At 43.8% G+C, this 15,479-nt stretch overlaps 2 protein-coding genes across 2 annotated transcripts; both read right to left on the minus strand.

Annotated features, from left to right (window-relative positions):
* Positions 1 to 225: 225 nt before the first annotated feature.
* Positions 226 to 2,942, minus strand: N7498_003062 (uncharacterized protein; the record flags this gene model as incomplete). Its single annotated transcript, XM_058450124.1, has 4 exons — positions 226 to 773; positions 833 to 1,577; positions 1,643 to 2,046; positions 2,552 to 2,942. The coding sequence occupies 4 exons, from the start codon at positions 2,940 to 2,942 to the stop codon at positions 226 to 228; spliced, it is 2,088 nt and encodes a 695-aa protein (XP_058312468.1).
* Positions 2,943 to 11,194: 8,252 nt separating this feature from the next.
* N7498_003063 (uncharacterized protein) lies at positions 11,195 to 15,188 on the minus strand (the record flags this gene model as incomplete). The annotated part of the gene is made up of 3 exons (XM_058450125.1): positions 11,195 to 13,093; positions 13,143 to 14,721; positions 14,770 to 15,188. The coding sequence occupies 3 exons, from the start codon at positions 15,186 to 15,188 to the stop codon at positions 11,195 to 11,197; spliced, it is 3,897 nt and encodes a 1,298-aa protein (XP_058312469.1).
* Between the last annotated feature and the right edge of the window lie 291 nt (positions 15,189 to 15,479).

Consider the following 15,479-nt stretch of genomic DNA (forward strand, 5'->3'; position numbering starts at 1 on the left):
TGCGGTCCTGTAAACAGGACAAACATAGAAAACCCCGTGATATGCATATTTTATGTAGAATCTGTAGGTATTTTTCAGTATTTTACTTTCATTCTTTATAAGGAATAGTCATAGCTGATGCCTACTGAAAAAATTGAAGAGGATTTTTGCAGAAATCACTTGTGTAGATGATTTATGATTTATGTAATAAACAAGATTTTAACCTCTAATGACCCTTTGTCTCTACTAATTATATACAAAATCCTCATCATATCTCAATCTCTTTGGAATCCGCCCTGATGAACGCCTCTGGATATCAAAATCAGGTAAAGGGATCTCATCATCATCTGGCTCAGTAAGCTGATCATCAACAGCCCTTCTTTTCCCTAGCGCGCGTAAACTAGGTCGCTCAATAGATACTTCAACGGAAGCGTCTATTATAGGATCTTCCTCATCATCGCTGATAGGATCATACTCCTTAGTCTCTTGCTCAGCATCATCCTGCTCCTTCTTTGTATGCCTCTCTTGGGTGGAGAGAAACTCATCCACTAGCGCAAGCTGCTCCGACTGGATATCAAATCTTGTTGTACACATAAACATCATTAGATCTTGAATAGTCTGTGGTCTTAACGATCCCCGGCGATAGTGGCATATATCGCGAGCAGAGTTGAAAAGCCTCTCTACCCCAGAGCCACTAGCTGGAGTTGTAAGGATATCTCGGGCAAGGCTTGCGAGGATAGGATACTCTGCCTCATGAGCCTTCCAGAATACTAGTGGTGTTGATTGGACAGTACCTAGAAAAGTATTAGATTAATAAAAGTAATCATATAGGAGGGAGAGATATTAAACTTACTACTTCCAAGATACCTTGTGAGTTCATCTGAAGTGGTCGGTCTTGACTGGAGAGATGTAGTAGGTCTCAGAAGGATATCAATGTCAGAAATATCGTTGCTCATTGACTGGATAGTTGATATTGACTGTGCCTCTATATGACGCTGCTGGTAAGGCTGGACATAAGTCTCAAGGGACTGCTTATACCGCGGTGCCCAGTGTGTCTCCCATTCTAGTGTTAAGAAGAATTCAAGCTTATTGCGGGGACCTAAGATAGTTCCAATTGCATAGAGATCATTTGGAATATCATCAGTCCTGCCGTAATATTCCGTAAGCTTATCGCGCCCATGCTCTAGCGCCAGCTTCATTACCTTCTTCCACCCGACTTTCTTTCGTGCTAGCTGCGCCTTTGCCTTGTCAACGTGGGTAAATAAGGCATTGTAGATCCCAAACACATTATGGATAGTCACATCAGTTGTAGCTGATAAAGATGAAGTGAATTTAAAGAAGGGATAGGTAATTGACAGTAGATAGTCAACCTGTCGCCATTCATCTTTATCCATCTTCATATCCGTCAGATTGAACTGTGCACAAAATCCATCAAATGTAGTCTGTAGCCGACGTGCGCGCCGAAGCATAAGAAATGTGGAATTCCAGCGTGTTCGGACATCTTGGATTGGCATAAGTTTCGGTTCTTTTGTCTGCAGTCCGATAAAGCTCTCGCGGCGCTGGGGGCTTTTATTGATATAGACTGTAATCTTCCGAACCTAGAGGAGAATGAATAGTTAGTATTAGATAGAAAGATAATAGTGGAAAGAGGGAGGTAATATACTTTATTCAGGGTTTGCACAATCTGTCTGTTCTCTTGCCGGGCGCTATATCTCTGATCGGCCCATTCCATCTCTTCCCTATCATTCAATGGGTTCGCATCCATCTGACCAAGGAGCTCCTTGAGACTGAGCTGTATAACATGTGCAATACATGGTATACGAATAATCGGTATATGACTAGGCAGCTCAAGAGACGAAACTGCCTCTTCGAGAGTAGTCAGTAATGTATCGTTATTCGATGCATTATCAGTAGTGATCGTAAGCACGCGGTTGGTAATTTGGTGCTTCTCAAGTAACTCAAGTAGTACACTACTTAGATAAGCGCCTGTATGGGAGCCACGTAGAGGTTCAAAGCCGAGTAAGATCTCACGGTAGTTCCACTCAAGGTCAATAAAGTAGCCTGTGACTGCCATAAAAGCCTAGCGAAAAGGGGAGGTCCAGCAATCTAATGCTATAGAAAGCTTGGCGCCCTCTGGGAATGTTTGCAGTAGAGAATCCTGACGTTCCCTGACTGTCTCCTGAAGATGCCGACGGATAGTCCTAGCACCAGGAATTTCAGGGATAGTTGGGGCAGACGAAGCTATTTCGATAAGGGCGCGAAATTCAGGGTGCTCAACGAGCTGAAATGGTAGGCGTAAAGCAACAATAAAGGTAGTTAACCTATCCATCCAAGCTCCTGGTGAAAAGACCTTTTTGCGAGACGGAAGGTTTGCCTAGAAATAATCATCTTAGTTAGTATAAAATGAGCTATATAGATAATATTCATACCCCATTCGAGATCATCTTTCTGATATCATGTGTTTTAGTCTTTCGCTTTTGACAGGTAGCGGCCTGTAAGAAATGCCTATTCATAGTAGACGTTCCCCGGTGCCGGTCGGCAGGATGAGCAAGGATATGATCACACTGCTTACACATCACCTTAGGGGATCCATCAGAGATCGTAGCAACCTGGTGGAAGTGCTCCCAAGAGCCTGCCTGTCGTTTACCCTCAAAGATATTTCGTTTTGTTGCACTTCCGTACTCAGTTTTTAACCACCAGGCGACAAAATCTTCGTTAAACATCTCTGTCCAAAGGATATACTTCTTCCCGCCACATGGCCCAACACGCTCAAGGGTTTCTGGAATCAGGATAGGTACTACTGGCCGTGTGAAAGTCACACTTGGAGTAGAGGTTGGTGTTTCGTGTCCGTCTAGGTTAAACGGCCCATCAGATGTAAGGAAGGAGAGTGCATCCACAGGGTTATCTTCAAAGATGGATGAGGGATAGTTATCGGAGAATTGGGATGCGTGGCTCTGTGACATATTGATAAATAATATGAAAGAGAAGGTAGGTAGTAGGGCTTGAGAGTTATAGGAAAGACATACAATTCTCTTTTTATCTAGACAAAGAAATAATAGGGGGTACCAATACTGAAGAAAGTGATAGGTAAATAATTTGAGATAGAACGAACTAAATTATAGACCGTGATTGGCTGATAAAACCTACCCCGCTATGATCCCTGCGGTCTAAGACCGCAGGGACCGCCAGGAGACCGCAAAGACCGCATAAGGACCGCATAAGGACCGCAAAGACCGTCAGAACTTATTAGAACCCACAAGCAACCCAATCCGCACTGACTAGTTTCTTTTCTGACAGCCGTCAGAAATCTAGTAGGAGTATCAACAGTTTCTAGGCCGTAGCTTCTAACGGCCGTCAGAAAAACTAGTAGGGATATCACCAGTTTCTATGCCGTAGATAGCCTTAATTCTGACGGCCGTCAGAAATATAGTGGGGATAGTAGTAGACACGACACTTGTAAACGTATGTGTCCTCCTACCATAAAATATATATCTTCGCATTCTCACAAGTATATTCTAAAATACTTACCACAACGATCCGAAATTCAAACTTCATTAGTAATTAACTTAATACGAAGCTTCAAGAAAATAAATACGAGGTGATTTCACCTATTTTGTTAATTGGTAGACCTGATTTATTATTAGTATTCGCGTATATACCAAAACAGTGTTTAATAACAGTAAAAAACGCAGCTGAATAATCGGTTTATACGGCCAGAAAAGGAAGGTCTTGGCATAATTATGAATTTGCGGGGGACCGCACGGGGGACCGCAAAGGACCGCGGGGGACCGTGGTGCGGTCCTGACTACTTTGAAAAAAGACCAAAGACCGCATGGTCCGGTCCCGGTCCTAACTTTTAGGACCGGACCCGGTCCTTGCCGAGGTCTAGTTATAATAGGTTCTTATAGGTTCTTGATAGGTTCTTATAGGTTAAAATAGGTTAAAATAGGTTAGGCCCACTAAAAATACCTACGCTAAACTAATTATATAAGAAATATAAGAGTTATTAACGTAATTCACAAGCCACCCGGCCACACAAGCCACCCGGCCACCCAACTAAATTTACGCGTCCCAACGCGTCTCTCCTATTTTCTACCAACCACCATGCCTCCAAAACGCGCTCAATCAAGCCGTAATTCCATCGAACAAGAGGGCCGTCTTTTGTTAGCTATACAGGCTATAAAAAAGGAAGAAATTAGCTCTATTCGAGACGCAGCGCGCCAATTTAACGTTCCACGTTCTACGCTCGCCGACCTAGACCTCGCTTCGGGTCGGGTTTGGGTCCAACTTCAGGACCCGTACCCGCGGGTCGGGTTCATACCCAATACCCAAAACCCATACCCGTAGAACCCGTTTTGGCATAAATATCCTAATTTAGTCTACGCCAAGACGCACAAAACTGCTGATTAACCTTAATAAAATACCGTTATTTATATCTGTTCCGGTCACCTCTGTGGTTCTAATTAACAAAACCCTCTTTCCCTTATAAAAGATTAAGAAATTAGTCTATTTTCTAATTAATGAATAGCAGTAATCTTATATATTTCGCTTTAAGGACTATATGATATTATTGGGGTTGTAAAAACTAATATTTATTAAAACTATCATCAGAAGTGCGGAAATATATATAAACTATAGAATGTAGTACGTATATTTTTGTAAGGACAATATAATTCTATATTGTCCTTGCAATCCTATAGCTTATAAGGAATTTTTGATCTCATAATAATTAGTATATATTTATTAAGCTATACGTTAACTAATCGAATGCTCTTTTATCTTATTTAAGCTATTAAATGCGAAAAAGTGGATTGATTTTACCTTGATTAAAGACTTAGAAGGAAATTATTTAAGGAAAACAGGTTACCTATAGGTTTATAGGTTATAAGCGGGTTACCCACGGGTTACCTATTATATATATAGGCTATAAGCTAATAAGCATAGCTTTTATCTACCTATATAGGCCTTTATTAATATATTATATTTTTCACTTTAGAAGAATAGGGTACTACGAGGCCCTAGAATCTACGCTTATATATTGAAATTCTTTTATAAGACTTTTGACTATCCTTAGCTAAGTACTCGTTAATTATTATATCACTAGATATCTTAATTCACTAATACCTACGTATTATCTTTGTATGATATAGACCTTTTAGATAACCTTCAACTCCTCCTATTAGGTAATCTAACCCCTAATCTATCGATTAGCTAATAAAACTTCGCTTATATCGCGAGCTCTATAGGCGATACTAATTTTATCCTACTAGGATTACCTTCGCCCTCGGTGCCTAGTTCCCTCGAGAGCGTTCGACCTAATCGTATCACTATATATATAGTCTACTCTAAAATAATAAGTGATAACTATATATAATAGTGGCTATAAACGGACTTCGGAAGGAAGAAGTATATACACTAGGACTTATAACACTCTTCCGACGTTTAGCACCACTTTAATTAGGTAGCTAGGGCTAGTGATAGCGCGCTAAAGATTATATATAAGCATTACAAGGCTATCCTTAATCACCTAAGGCTTAGAAATAGAACTTCTATAATAAAGAAATATACTACTAGCTATAGTAGGAAGCCAAAAGCCAAAATATTAGGTAATTTATATAAGCGGTAAGCTAGCCTAATAGTCTATAGGATATACACTAATTTCGACTACTTCTATAGGCGCGGAGCCCTCTAGTCGATACTCTATTTAGCTAGGAAAAATAGGAATTAAGTCTTCTTTAATTTATTATTAAATCAAGGCTACCCTTCTAGCTTCTAGAGTATCTAGGGTTCCGTAATATAATATCTATAGCCTAAAATGCCCTAAGATAGCTTAATATTCTATCTATAAAGGTAGTATAGCGCTAGCTACGAAGTACGGTACTTAAACGCTATTAGAATATACTATAGAAACTTCCTAAAGATAGAAAGATTTCCATTGCCCTTAATTATTAGATATCTCCTTTCTAGTAGGTATTTATAGTAGTTACGGGCTACTTCCTTAATAAAGACTAGAATTATTAGGAGCTACTTCTAGGATTTAAGCCTCTTTATAGAATACACTTAGGTATTAACCTTAGCGCTATTCTATTCTAGCTTCTATAGAAGTATAATTTAACTAATTAAGTACTTATAATCACTATCGATAATATATCGAATAATAATACTTTAGTAGTAAGTATCTAAGAGACTATCTAGTCCCTTAATCTTAGCGATAATACTATAATCATTTACGTTCTATATATTGCCTATATTATCTAACTAAGCTTAAAGTAACTCCTAGGTTAGATAAAGGTAAATCTAAAGAACGATACTACTTAAATATAATAGACTAAATCCTAGGACTAATTAATTCGTTCTAGACAATAAAAATGGGAGATCATTAACACTTTAAATAAGGCTCGTCACTATTAAACCTATTAAAAACCTACTTCTAATCTATTTTTATAGCTTTGAAGCTTAGCTATCTTTATCAACGTAAGCCTATAGCGCTATAAAGCTTTCTATAGCCTCTAGATAGGTTCTATAGCTCTTATTCTAATACAAGATGTTCGTACGTAGTGGAATTCGACGTTTTTAATACTTCGTCGTACTAAACGACTATAATCCGTCTTAGATAAGTTTTACTTAAAGTATAGCTATCTATATCTTATATTTAACTAAGAGTAATAGCGTTAGATTAACTATTTACTCTAGATTATATAGCTATTCTTCTAGTTCACTACTATGCTATTAAAAACTAAAGATATTATTGTCTACCTTGTCTTTACTATCTATAATAAGCTCTTCGACTATCTTAAGAAGTCGATTAAGTAGCTTATAAGAAAGAAGATAGCCTAGAAGAAGCTTATACTTACCGCTCTCTATACGACGGAGGAAAAGCTTAGGCAGTACTATAGTAAGATAGATAATATTCCTAGTGATCTCTTTACTATTAGTATAATACTCGCACTATAATATAAGCTCTAGTTCTTCTAGAGTAAAGATTAGGGCCCTAAGTAGCTTACTAGATATAGATAAAGCCTCGTGGACTACTTTAAACTATATAAGTAACGTCTATTAGAGGAATAGATAGAGAACGGTGAAGGATCTTCTACGCAGAGTATAGGTATAGACCTTAATCGGATAATTAATCTAGATTAGACTATCTAAGCTAGCTAGTAGGACGAGCTTACAAGATATCTCGATAGTAGTAAGTATCCTTATTTTATTAATTACTAGGCTTATACTAATATATATACCTTAGTCACTGTTTCTAGTATTCTAATACGAGCGTTCTAGAAGGAGAACTAGATTATATTCCCTATATTTATAAAGCTCGCGCGTGATATACTCTTAATTCCTATAACTAGCGCTAGCGTTGAGTAGCTATTTAACACTACTTAGGATATCTATTATTATCGTCGAGGCTCACTAAATACTATAATAATCTAGGAGATTATATTATATAGATATATAAGGCAATTTAAAGTCGAAGAGGACGAAATCGCTTTTCGGAAGGAGTATCTTTCTATAGGGGAGATAGAAGCGGATCATAAAGAGAAAGATACCCAATAATAAGAGGGTACTGTCGACCTAATTAGTGACAATAAGGAGAGTAATAAGGACGATATATAGGTGGGTTTAGTCCTTATTTAAATGTAATTAATAACGGAAGGTCCCTCGAAACGTGCTCTTGGAAAGAGAAGAAAGAGTGTTGCATCTAAACTAGACACTGAAGGCTATAAGGATAGTAACGAGGAGGAAGATATTCCTCTACTAGAGACACAACAGTGTGTCTTAGGAAGATCTAGGAAGCGGCCGCGGCATAATAATAATTAGTTTATAGTTTATTAGTTTAGTTCTAGAATTAAAGACATTTATACTTATCCTTAACCTTATTTCTACAGGAATACACTACCTATAAGCTAGATACCTATAAATATAGCCTATAAATACATAATATATATATATCACGAGATTCTTTATATTTATATTATTTACCAACCTATAGGTAACCCGCGGGTAACCCACAGGTTTAATATCTCAACCCATACCCAACCTTTAGGTCCATACCCTCGACCCAAAACCCACCAAGAAACGGGTACGGATTAGGTCCAACCCGTCTACCCACGGGTTTGGGCGAGGTCTACGCCGACCGCATTAATGGCCACCAAAATCGCTCTGAAAGACGCGCCAACAACCATAAACTGACCCAAACTGAAGAGGAATCGCTTAAGAAGTGGATATTATCAATAGATACGCGTAGAGCAGCCCCTAGGCTAGCTATAGTGCGAGAAATGGCGAATCTTTTGCTTGCAAAGCGCGGTTCAACCCTAATCTAGACGGTCGGCGAAAACTAGGTCACAAACTATGTCAAAAGATAGCCAGAGCTAAAGACTCGTTTCTCACGTCGATACGACTATCAGCGAGCAAAACAAGAGGATCTAAAGGTTATTCAAGAGTGGTTTAATCGCGTATAAACTATAATTTAGCAATACGGTATCCTACCGAAGGATATCTACAATTTTGACGAGACTAGCTTCGCGATAGGCCTTACAGCGACCGTAAAGGTTATTACCTAAGCAGAATACTACGGTTGGCGATTAGTTTTACAACTAGGAAATCGTGAGTAGGTAACTACAATCGAGTCAATTAGCGCTTCTAGGTGGGCGCTTCCGCCTACGATTATCTTCAAAGCCAAACTATATAATCTAGCTTAGACCAATAACCTTCTAAGAGATTGGCGCTTTGAAGTTAGTCAAAATAGATAGACGATAGACGAGATTGGCCTTCGATGGCTTCAAAAGCTATTTATACCATCAACAAATAGCCGTACGCAAGGCCGATATCGATTATTAGTCCTTGATGGGCACGGTAGCCATCTTACGCCCTATTTCGACCAAATTTGCTTAGAAAACGAGATTATCCCTATTTATATGTTAGCGTATAGCTCGTATCTTTTATAGCCACTTGATATTGGTTGTTTTGCGGTTTTAAAGCGCTTATATAGAACCTTGGTTGATCAAAAAATGCGGCTTAGCATTAACTATATTGATAAGTTTGATTTCCTCGCTGCCTACCTAAATGATCGCGATAGCGCTTTTCAAGCGCCTACTATAAAAAATAGCTTCGCAGCAGCGGGTTTAGTGCTATTCGATCTAGAACGAGTGCTTTCAAAGCTTAATATCCAGCTTCGGACGCCTACACCCTTAGGAAGCCGCCTAAGCAGCCGATCAAGCGTTTTTACCCCAAAAACACTAGCGACCATCGCTAAATTACTTAAACAAGGAGCATCAATCTAAGCTTTCCTAAAACGACGCTCAAATAGCCCACCAACACCCTCAAAAACCGCGTTAAACCAGCTTATTAAGGGCTGTCAGATCGCTATACAAAATAGTATATTACTTGAGCAAGAAGTTAAGGAATTACGCGCTTCCAACGTAGCGCAGAAGCAAAAGCGCGCACGGGTTAATAGACGCATAGCCTACGAAGCTGGTATGTCAGTGCAGGAAGCTCAGGAGTATTTACAAGCCCATGAGCCTATTATATAGCCTACGGCACCGTCTCCAGCAGCACCCAACCAGCCTATTCAGCAGGCGGTAGCACTAGCGCGACGACGTCAATACACCTGTTCTATATGCGGTGAAAAAGGGCATAAGTCCCCTATATACCCAGTTAGGTAGAATAATTAATATAAAGGCGTTTTGGTTGAAAAAAATAGATATAAACAGGAAGTAGGTGGTTAGGTGGCCGGGTGGCTTGTGTGGCCGGGTGGCTTGTGTGGCCGGGTGGCTTGTGTGGCCGGGTGGCTTGTGTGGCCGGGTGGCTTGTGTGGCCGGGTGGCTTGTGAATTACGTTATAGTTAACGTAATTCACAAGCGAGCCGGCCACCCAAGCGAGCCGGCCACCCCAAAACATCATATTAAATACTGCTTTTTACAACCTTATATCTCAACAACCAAAGCTCTAATTTATTCCAATATAAGTATACTGGTATTGAGAGGCATTTTTTCTTGTGGATATTAATTTCAAGCCGATCAAAATGTCGTATACTCACAATACCATAAATTACGTTGTAATTTAGCTAAATAAACCAGAAATATATATATTCCGCTACCAAAATTTCCTAGACTCCATCCAAGTACTTTGTTTACTGTATAGAATATGGCCTTAGAGTTTGCTATCTATAAGAGCCCCGATTGTTGAGATATAAGGTTGTAAAAAACAGCATTTAATATGGTGTTTTGGGGTGGCCGGCTCGCTTGGGTGGCCGGCTCGCTTGGGTGGCCGGCTCGCTTGTGAATTACGTTAATGCTAAGCTGTATTTTTTGATTAACTAAGCTTCCGTAGGAGCGCTTTAGAACCGCAAAACAACCAATATCAAGCGGCTATAAAAGATGTAAGCTATGCGCTAGCATATATATAGGAATTATCTCGTTTTTTGCGCACATTTAGTCGAATTATAGAGTTAAATGACTCCTATGCCCATCAAGGACTAATAATCGATATTGGCCTTAAAGATAATTGTAGGCGGGAGCGCCCATCTAGAAGCGCTAATTAACTTAATTGTGGTCACCCACTCACGGTTTCCTAGCTATAAAACTGATCTCCGACCGTAGTATTCTGCGCGAGTAATAACTTTTGCGGTCGCAGTGAGGCCCATCGCGAAGCCTATCTCGTCAAAATTATAGATATCCTTTGGTAGGATACTATATTGCTGAACCGTAGCTTGTATGCTATTAAACCACTCTTGAATAACCTTTGGGTCCTCTTATTTTGCTCGCTGATAGTCGTATCGGCGTGAAAAACGAGCCTTAAGCTCTAGATGTCTTTTAACAAAGTTTGCAACCCAATTTTGGCCGATTAGGTCAATACCCTTTGAACCGCGCTTTGCAAGTAGCAAATTAGCTACACACAAGTGCAAATCCAGCTTCACCAATTTGCACACTTTTGTTAATTCTGTGCCCCACTGATAAGACTCCAGCCTGAAAACTGAGTGCGGTTTAGTGGGGTACGGCATGTACTCTTCTTTCTCCCCTGGTGTAGAACCTTCCAGACCTTGTCACTGACTCAGCCATTTAATTGTGGCAATCCGATCTGGAACCTCTTAGAAACTTGATGGCACATTCCATTAGCACGAAAGGGCCACATAAATTCTACTTTTCTCCCAGGCCCTTCTTTTACAGAGAGATTAGAATATAGAGGAAGGAGTGAAAATGGAAAATATTGACGACTGCTATAGACGAAATCGTAGGAAAGAAACCCGCCCTGATACGTGTCCTAAGGCAAGTGAATCCCCATTAATCGCGGAACAGCTAGGCCGAAAGTCAGGAGGAAGCCATAGTACATTTTTGCCGTTCATGTTTATCCACCGCCCTTGCTCAATGCAGATCGCCAGATTCTTGCGGGTTGAATTAGAAGCAAGGTTTTCGTGCCCGGACTGAACATCAAGGGTGCCCAAGTTAGTGATTAGATACGGACCCTCTTGAGAAAAGGCGAGTTCGTGGACGAATCCCTTAGTGTTCAAGGTCTGCTGCAGGCCGCCCGTCGCCGTGTCCCAGAGCCGCACGGTGTTATCCCCAGAGCCGGACGCCAGCAGCCGGCCGTCGGGCGAGAAGGCCACCGACCAAACCGAGCGCGAATGGCCCTCGAGAGTCTGCTGCAGGCCGCCCGTCGCCGTGTCCCAGAGCCGCACGGTGTTATCCCCAGAGCCGGACGCCAGCAGCCGGCCGTCGGGCGAGAAGGCCACCGAGTTAACCGGGCCCGAATGGCCCTCGAGAGTCTGCTGCAGGCCGCCCGTCGCCGTGTCCCAGAGCCGCACGGTCTTATCCCTAGAGCCGGACGCCAGCAGCCGGCCGTCGGGCGAGAAGGCTACCCAGTTAACCGGGCCCGAATGGCCCTCGAGAGCCTGCTGCAGGCCGCCCGTCGCCGTGTCCCAGAGCCGCACTGTGTTATCCCCAGAGCCGGACGCCAACAGCCGGCCGTCGGGCGAGAAGGCCACCGAGTTAACCGGGCCCGAATGGCCCTCGAGAGCCTGCTGCAGGCCGCCCGTCGCCATGTCCCAGAGCCGCACGGTCTTATCGTAAGAGCCGGACGCTAGCAGCCGGCCGTCGGGCGAGAAGGCCACCGAGTTGACCCAGCCCGAGTGGCCCTCGAGAGTCTGCTGCAGGCCGCCCGTCGTCGTGTCCCAGAGCCGCACGGTCTTATCGTAAGAGCCGGACGCTAGCAGCCGGCCGTCGGGCGAGAAGGCCACCGAGTTGACCGAGCCCGAATGGCCCTCGAGAGCCTGCTGCAGGCCGCCCGTCGCCGTGTCCCAGAGCCGCACGGTCTTATCCCCAGAGCCGGACGCTAGCAGCCGGCCGTCGGGCGAGAAGGCCACCGACCAAACCGAGCGCGAATGGCCCTCGAGAGTCTGCTGCAGGCCGCCCGTCGCCGTGTCCCAGAGCCGCACGGTGTTATCCCCAGAGCCGGACGCTAGCAGCCGGCCGTCGGGCGAGAAGGCCACCGAGTTAACCGGGCCCGAATGGCCCTCGAGAGTCTGCTGCAGGCCGCCCGTCGCCGTGTCCCAGAGCCGCACGGTCTTATCCCCAGAGCCGGACGCCAGCAGCCGGCCGTCGGGCGAGAAGGCCACCGAGTTGACCCAGTCCGAATGGCCCTCGAGAGTCTGCTGCAGGCCGCCCGTCGCCGTGTCCCAGAGCCGCACTGTGTTATCGTAAGAGCCGGACGCCAGCAGCCGGCCGTCGGGCGAGAAGGCCACCGAGTTGACCCAGTCCGAATGGCCCTCGAGAGTCTGCTGCAGGCCGCCCGTCGCCGTGTCCCAGAGCCGCACTGTGTTATCGTAAGAGCCGGACGCCAACAGCCGGCCGTCGGGCGAGAAGGCCACCGAGCTGACCAGGCCCGAATGGCCCTCGAGAGTCTGTAATTCTGCACTCCATTTTTCATTAACTTGTGGGAACTGGCATATCCAACTTGGAAGCTCCGACTTGAACTCTCTGCGAATTATTGTCGTTCGAGGTATAAAGACTAGCCCTGCGCAATAAATCTGGAGCGGTGCTTCGTCGGCTATCTGGTGGTTTTTCAGAACAAAGCGCGTTCCATCATGCAGAAAATTTGATATTACAGAATTATCGTCGCCCTATATCTATTAGTGTAAGTGTTAAATAGCTGTGTTCTATGTTACTTACTTGTATAAGCGGGTGGAGGAGATCAAGCATGCCCACCACCTCCGATATAAGACCTAGTAGACTCATCGCCTCCAGCCAATGCAGAAAATGCTCCTGGAGGAATAGTATCACATCTTCTATCCCGAAAGAAAGATCCTGACTCTGTTCGAGATGGTGTATCCAGTAGCGACAAGAGTACTGTAATTCCGACGGTAGATATTGGCGGATATGTTTAGGGTCAATGTCTGCCCTACACGCTCCAGGGTCTTCGAGATTACAGATATCTTTCCGTAGATGACTATGCATCGTTTTGAGACAGGACTTAGCAATTTCTTTGTGCTTTCTTTGCTCATCCACAAAAAACTTGCTACTAGATCTGACCAAAAAATCCCGAAATGATAGATGTAGAATCCTAACAGGCCGATCTCGGTCACCGGGAATGCTCAAAACAGAGCGGAATAAATCCAATCGATTGCTGATCTGGTCTGCTCCTATCTCAAGAAACAGCGACAGGGCATTTATAGAAAGTGGATCAGCCAGAAGGATTATGACACCGACTATGTCCTGGAACTCTTGCAGGAGCTGCTGCTGCTCCGATTCATCACTCTCTTGATCGTCCAGTAGTCGCGTCAGAATTGGCAGGTAAGTCTTATCCATTTTCGATATATATTTAGCGTGGTCCGTTAGAAGCTCTGCGAGGCGCAATTTGGATTCCCATTTTGCATTTTCGATGTAACGGCACACCGTGGCAGCCGAAATAAACAATGGAACGGACATCGTGACCAATTTTTGGATGACGTCATCGCCCGGCCAGTCTTGGGAAATATTTCTGTCATGTTTGATTCTCGCAAATCTGTCCTGCAGGAATAAATGTATGTCATGTTCCGTCACTTCTTCGGGTATCTCATGTAGAGCTAGATCCTGATACCCATGAGCCGCGATCTCTGAAAAGCCGAGGCTGATTGGGAGTTCGGGTCTGCTAGTCAAGAAGATCCGAAGACGAACCGATTTTGCCTTCTGTAGAAGAGCCAGTAATCGAATGATGTTTCGGACATCTTGGTCATGTTCGCATTCGTCCAAAGCGTCGATCACTATCACAGCGGTTTGAGGTTGTCGGCCGAGTTGGTCAAGATCGAGCAGCGGTTGAAGGAGTAGTTTCTCAAACTGCTCCCTCAACGATTTTGATATAATGTCAGGGTCATCGTGGAGTGCCTTGTGCACACTAGACCTCAGCTCAGAAATCATAAGCATCAGTTGCCTTATTAATGTCGGGAAAAACTTCTTCGCGTTCCCTCGGTCCCCTTCACCCCTCTTAAAGAAGAAGCTGGCACCTAGATAATTAGTGTCCTTGAGCGACCTTGCCACAGTCCGAGATATTGTGGATTTTCCTGTCCCAGCCATTCCCTTTAACCAGAAAATGGGTTTTTGGGACGGCGACATAGCCCAATCCATTATCTGCTGTAGAAGCTGGGTCCGAGTGCCTTGGAGACATTGGACTTCGTCTCGGTCGGAGAATGACTCAAACCCTGCCTCCATCGCACCTTCCAACTTCTCAAGATCCATACCTTGGACCACGCTGACCATCAGAGAACTACGCAGGCTTTGGGTCAATTATACAGAGCCATAATATCGAGCTCGCTAAACGTACGTTTGATCCACCTGTAAAGATAAGAGGAATGAAGACTTATATCTCTCGATGTTCTGAATAACGCCCTCCACCTGTGTCCGTTTCAGGGGCCACTTTAAGGCTCGTAATCCCATCTTGCTCATTAGCTTCTTTCCTTTTCCTGGATCAAGTCTCGCTTCTAAGGCTCGGAGGTCGGAGATGCAATCGGCAATATCGCGGTCTAGTTGTGAGGACGTAGGTAGGGCCTTTCCGTCGTTACTTTGAAGGAATTTCTGCAGGTCTTGGATTGTCCCTTGGAGGCCTGAGATCGCCTGTTGTAGGGTGAAAATTTTTTCTCGTGCATCTTTAACCTCTTGAATGTAGCCCCCGCAAAGCTTCACAAGGCTTCCCGTTAGTTGAATGACCGCGATAACGCTCGCCGCCCCCGATAAACCATCCATTGTGGAGAACACGGCACAATAACCTATTTTCGACACAGGTAGGTAGGATGGCGGTTGAAGTGTATAAACTTCGGGTTCGATATATAGTTAGGCTTTGTTGGCGAGATGAAGAAGAGTTAAAGAGGGGTAAGTTAGGCGGCGGGTACATCATTGGGTTGTCGGCTGGATTGTCGGCCCGAACCGACCCAGATCCATCTCCATCACGCTTCCTTCCGCCCTTACCACCTCATCAAACTTGGTTGACAGCGCGACAGAGGCCCATCATGGCGCCTCGACTCGCCCCCTCCCAGC

The sequence above is a fragment of the Penicillium cinerascens genome, assembly GCF_028974065.1.
Source record: "Penicillium cinerascens strain IBT 15544 chromosome Unknown contig_1_segment0_segment0, whole genome shotgun sequence".
NCBI classification, from domain to species: domain Eukaryota; kingdom Fungi; phylum Ascomycota; class Eurotiomycetes; order Eurotiales; family Aspergillaceae; genus Penicillium; species Penicillium cinerascens.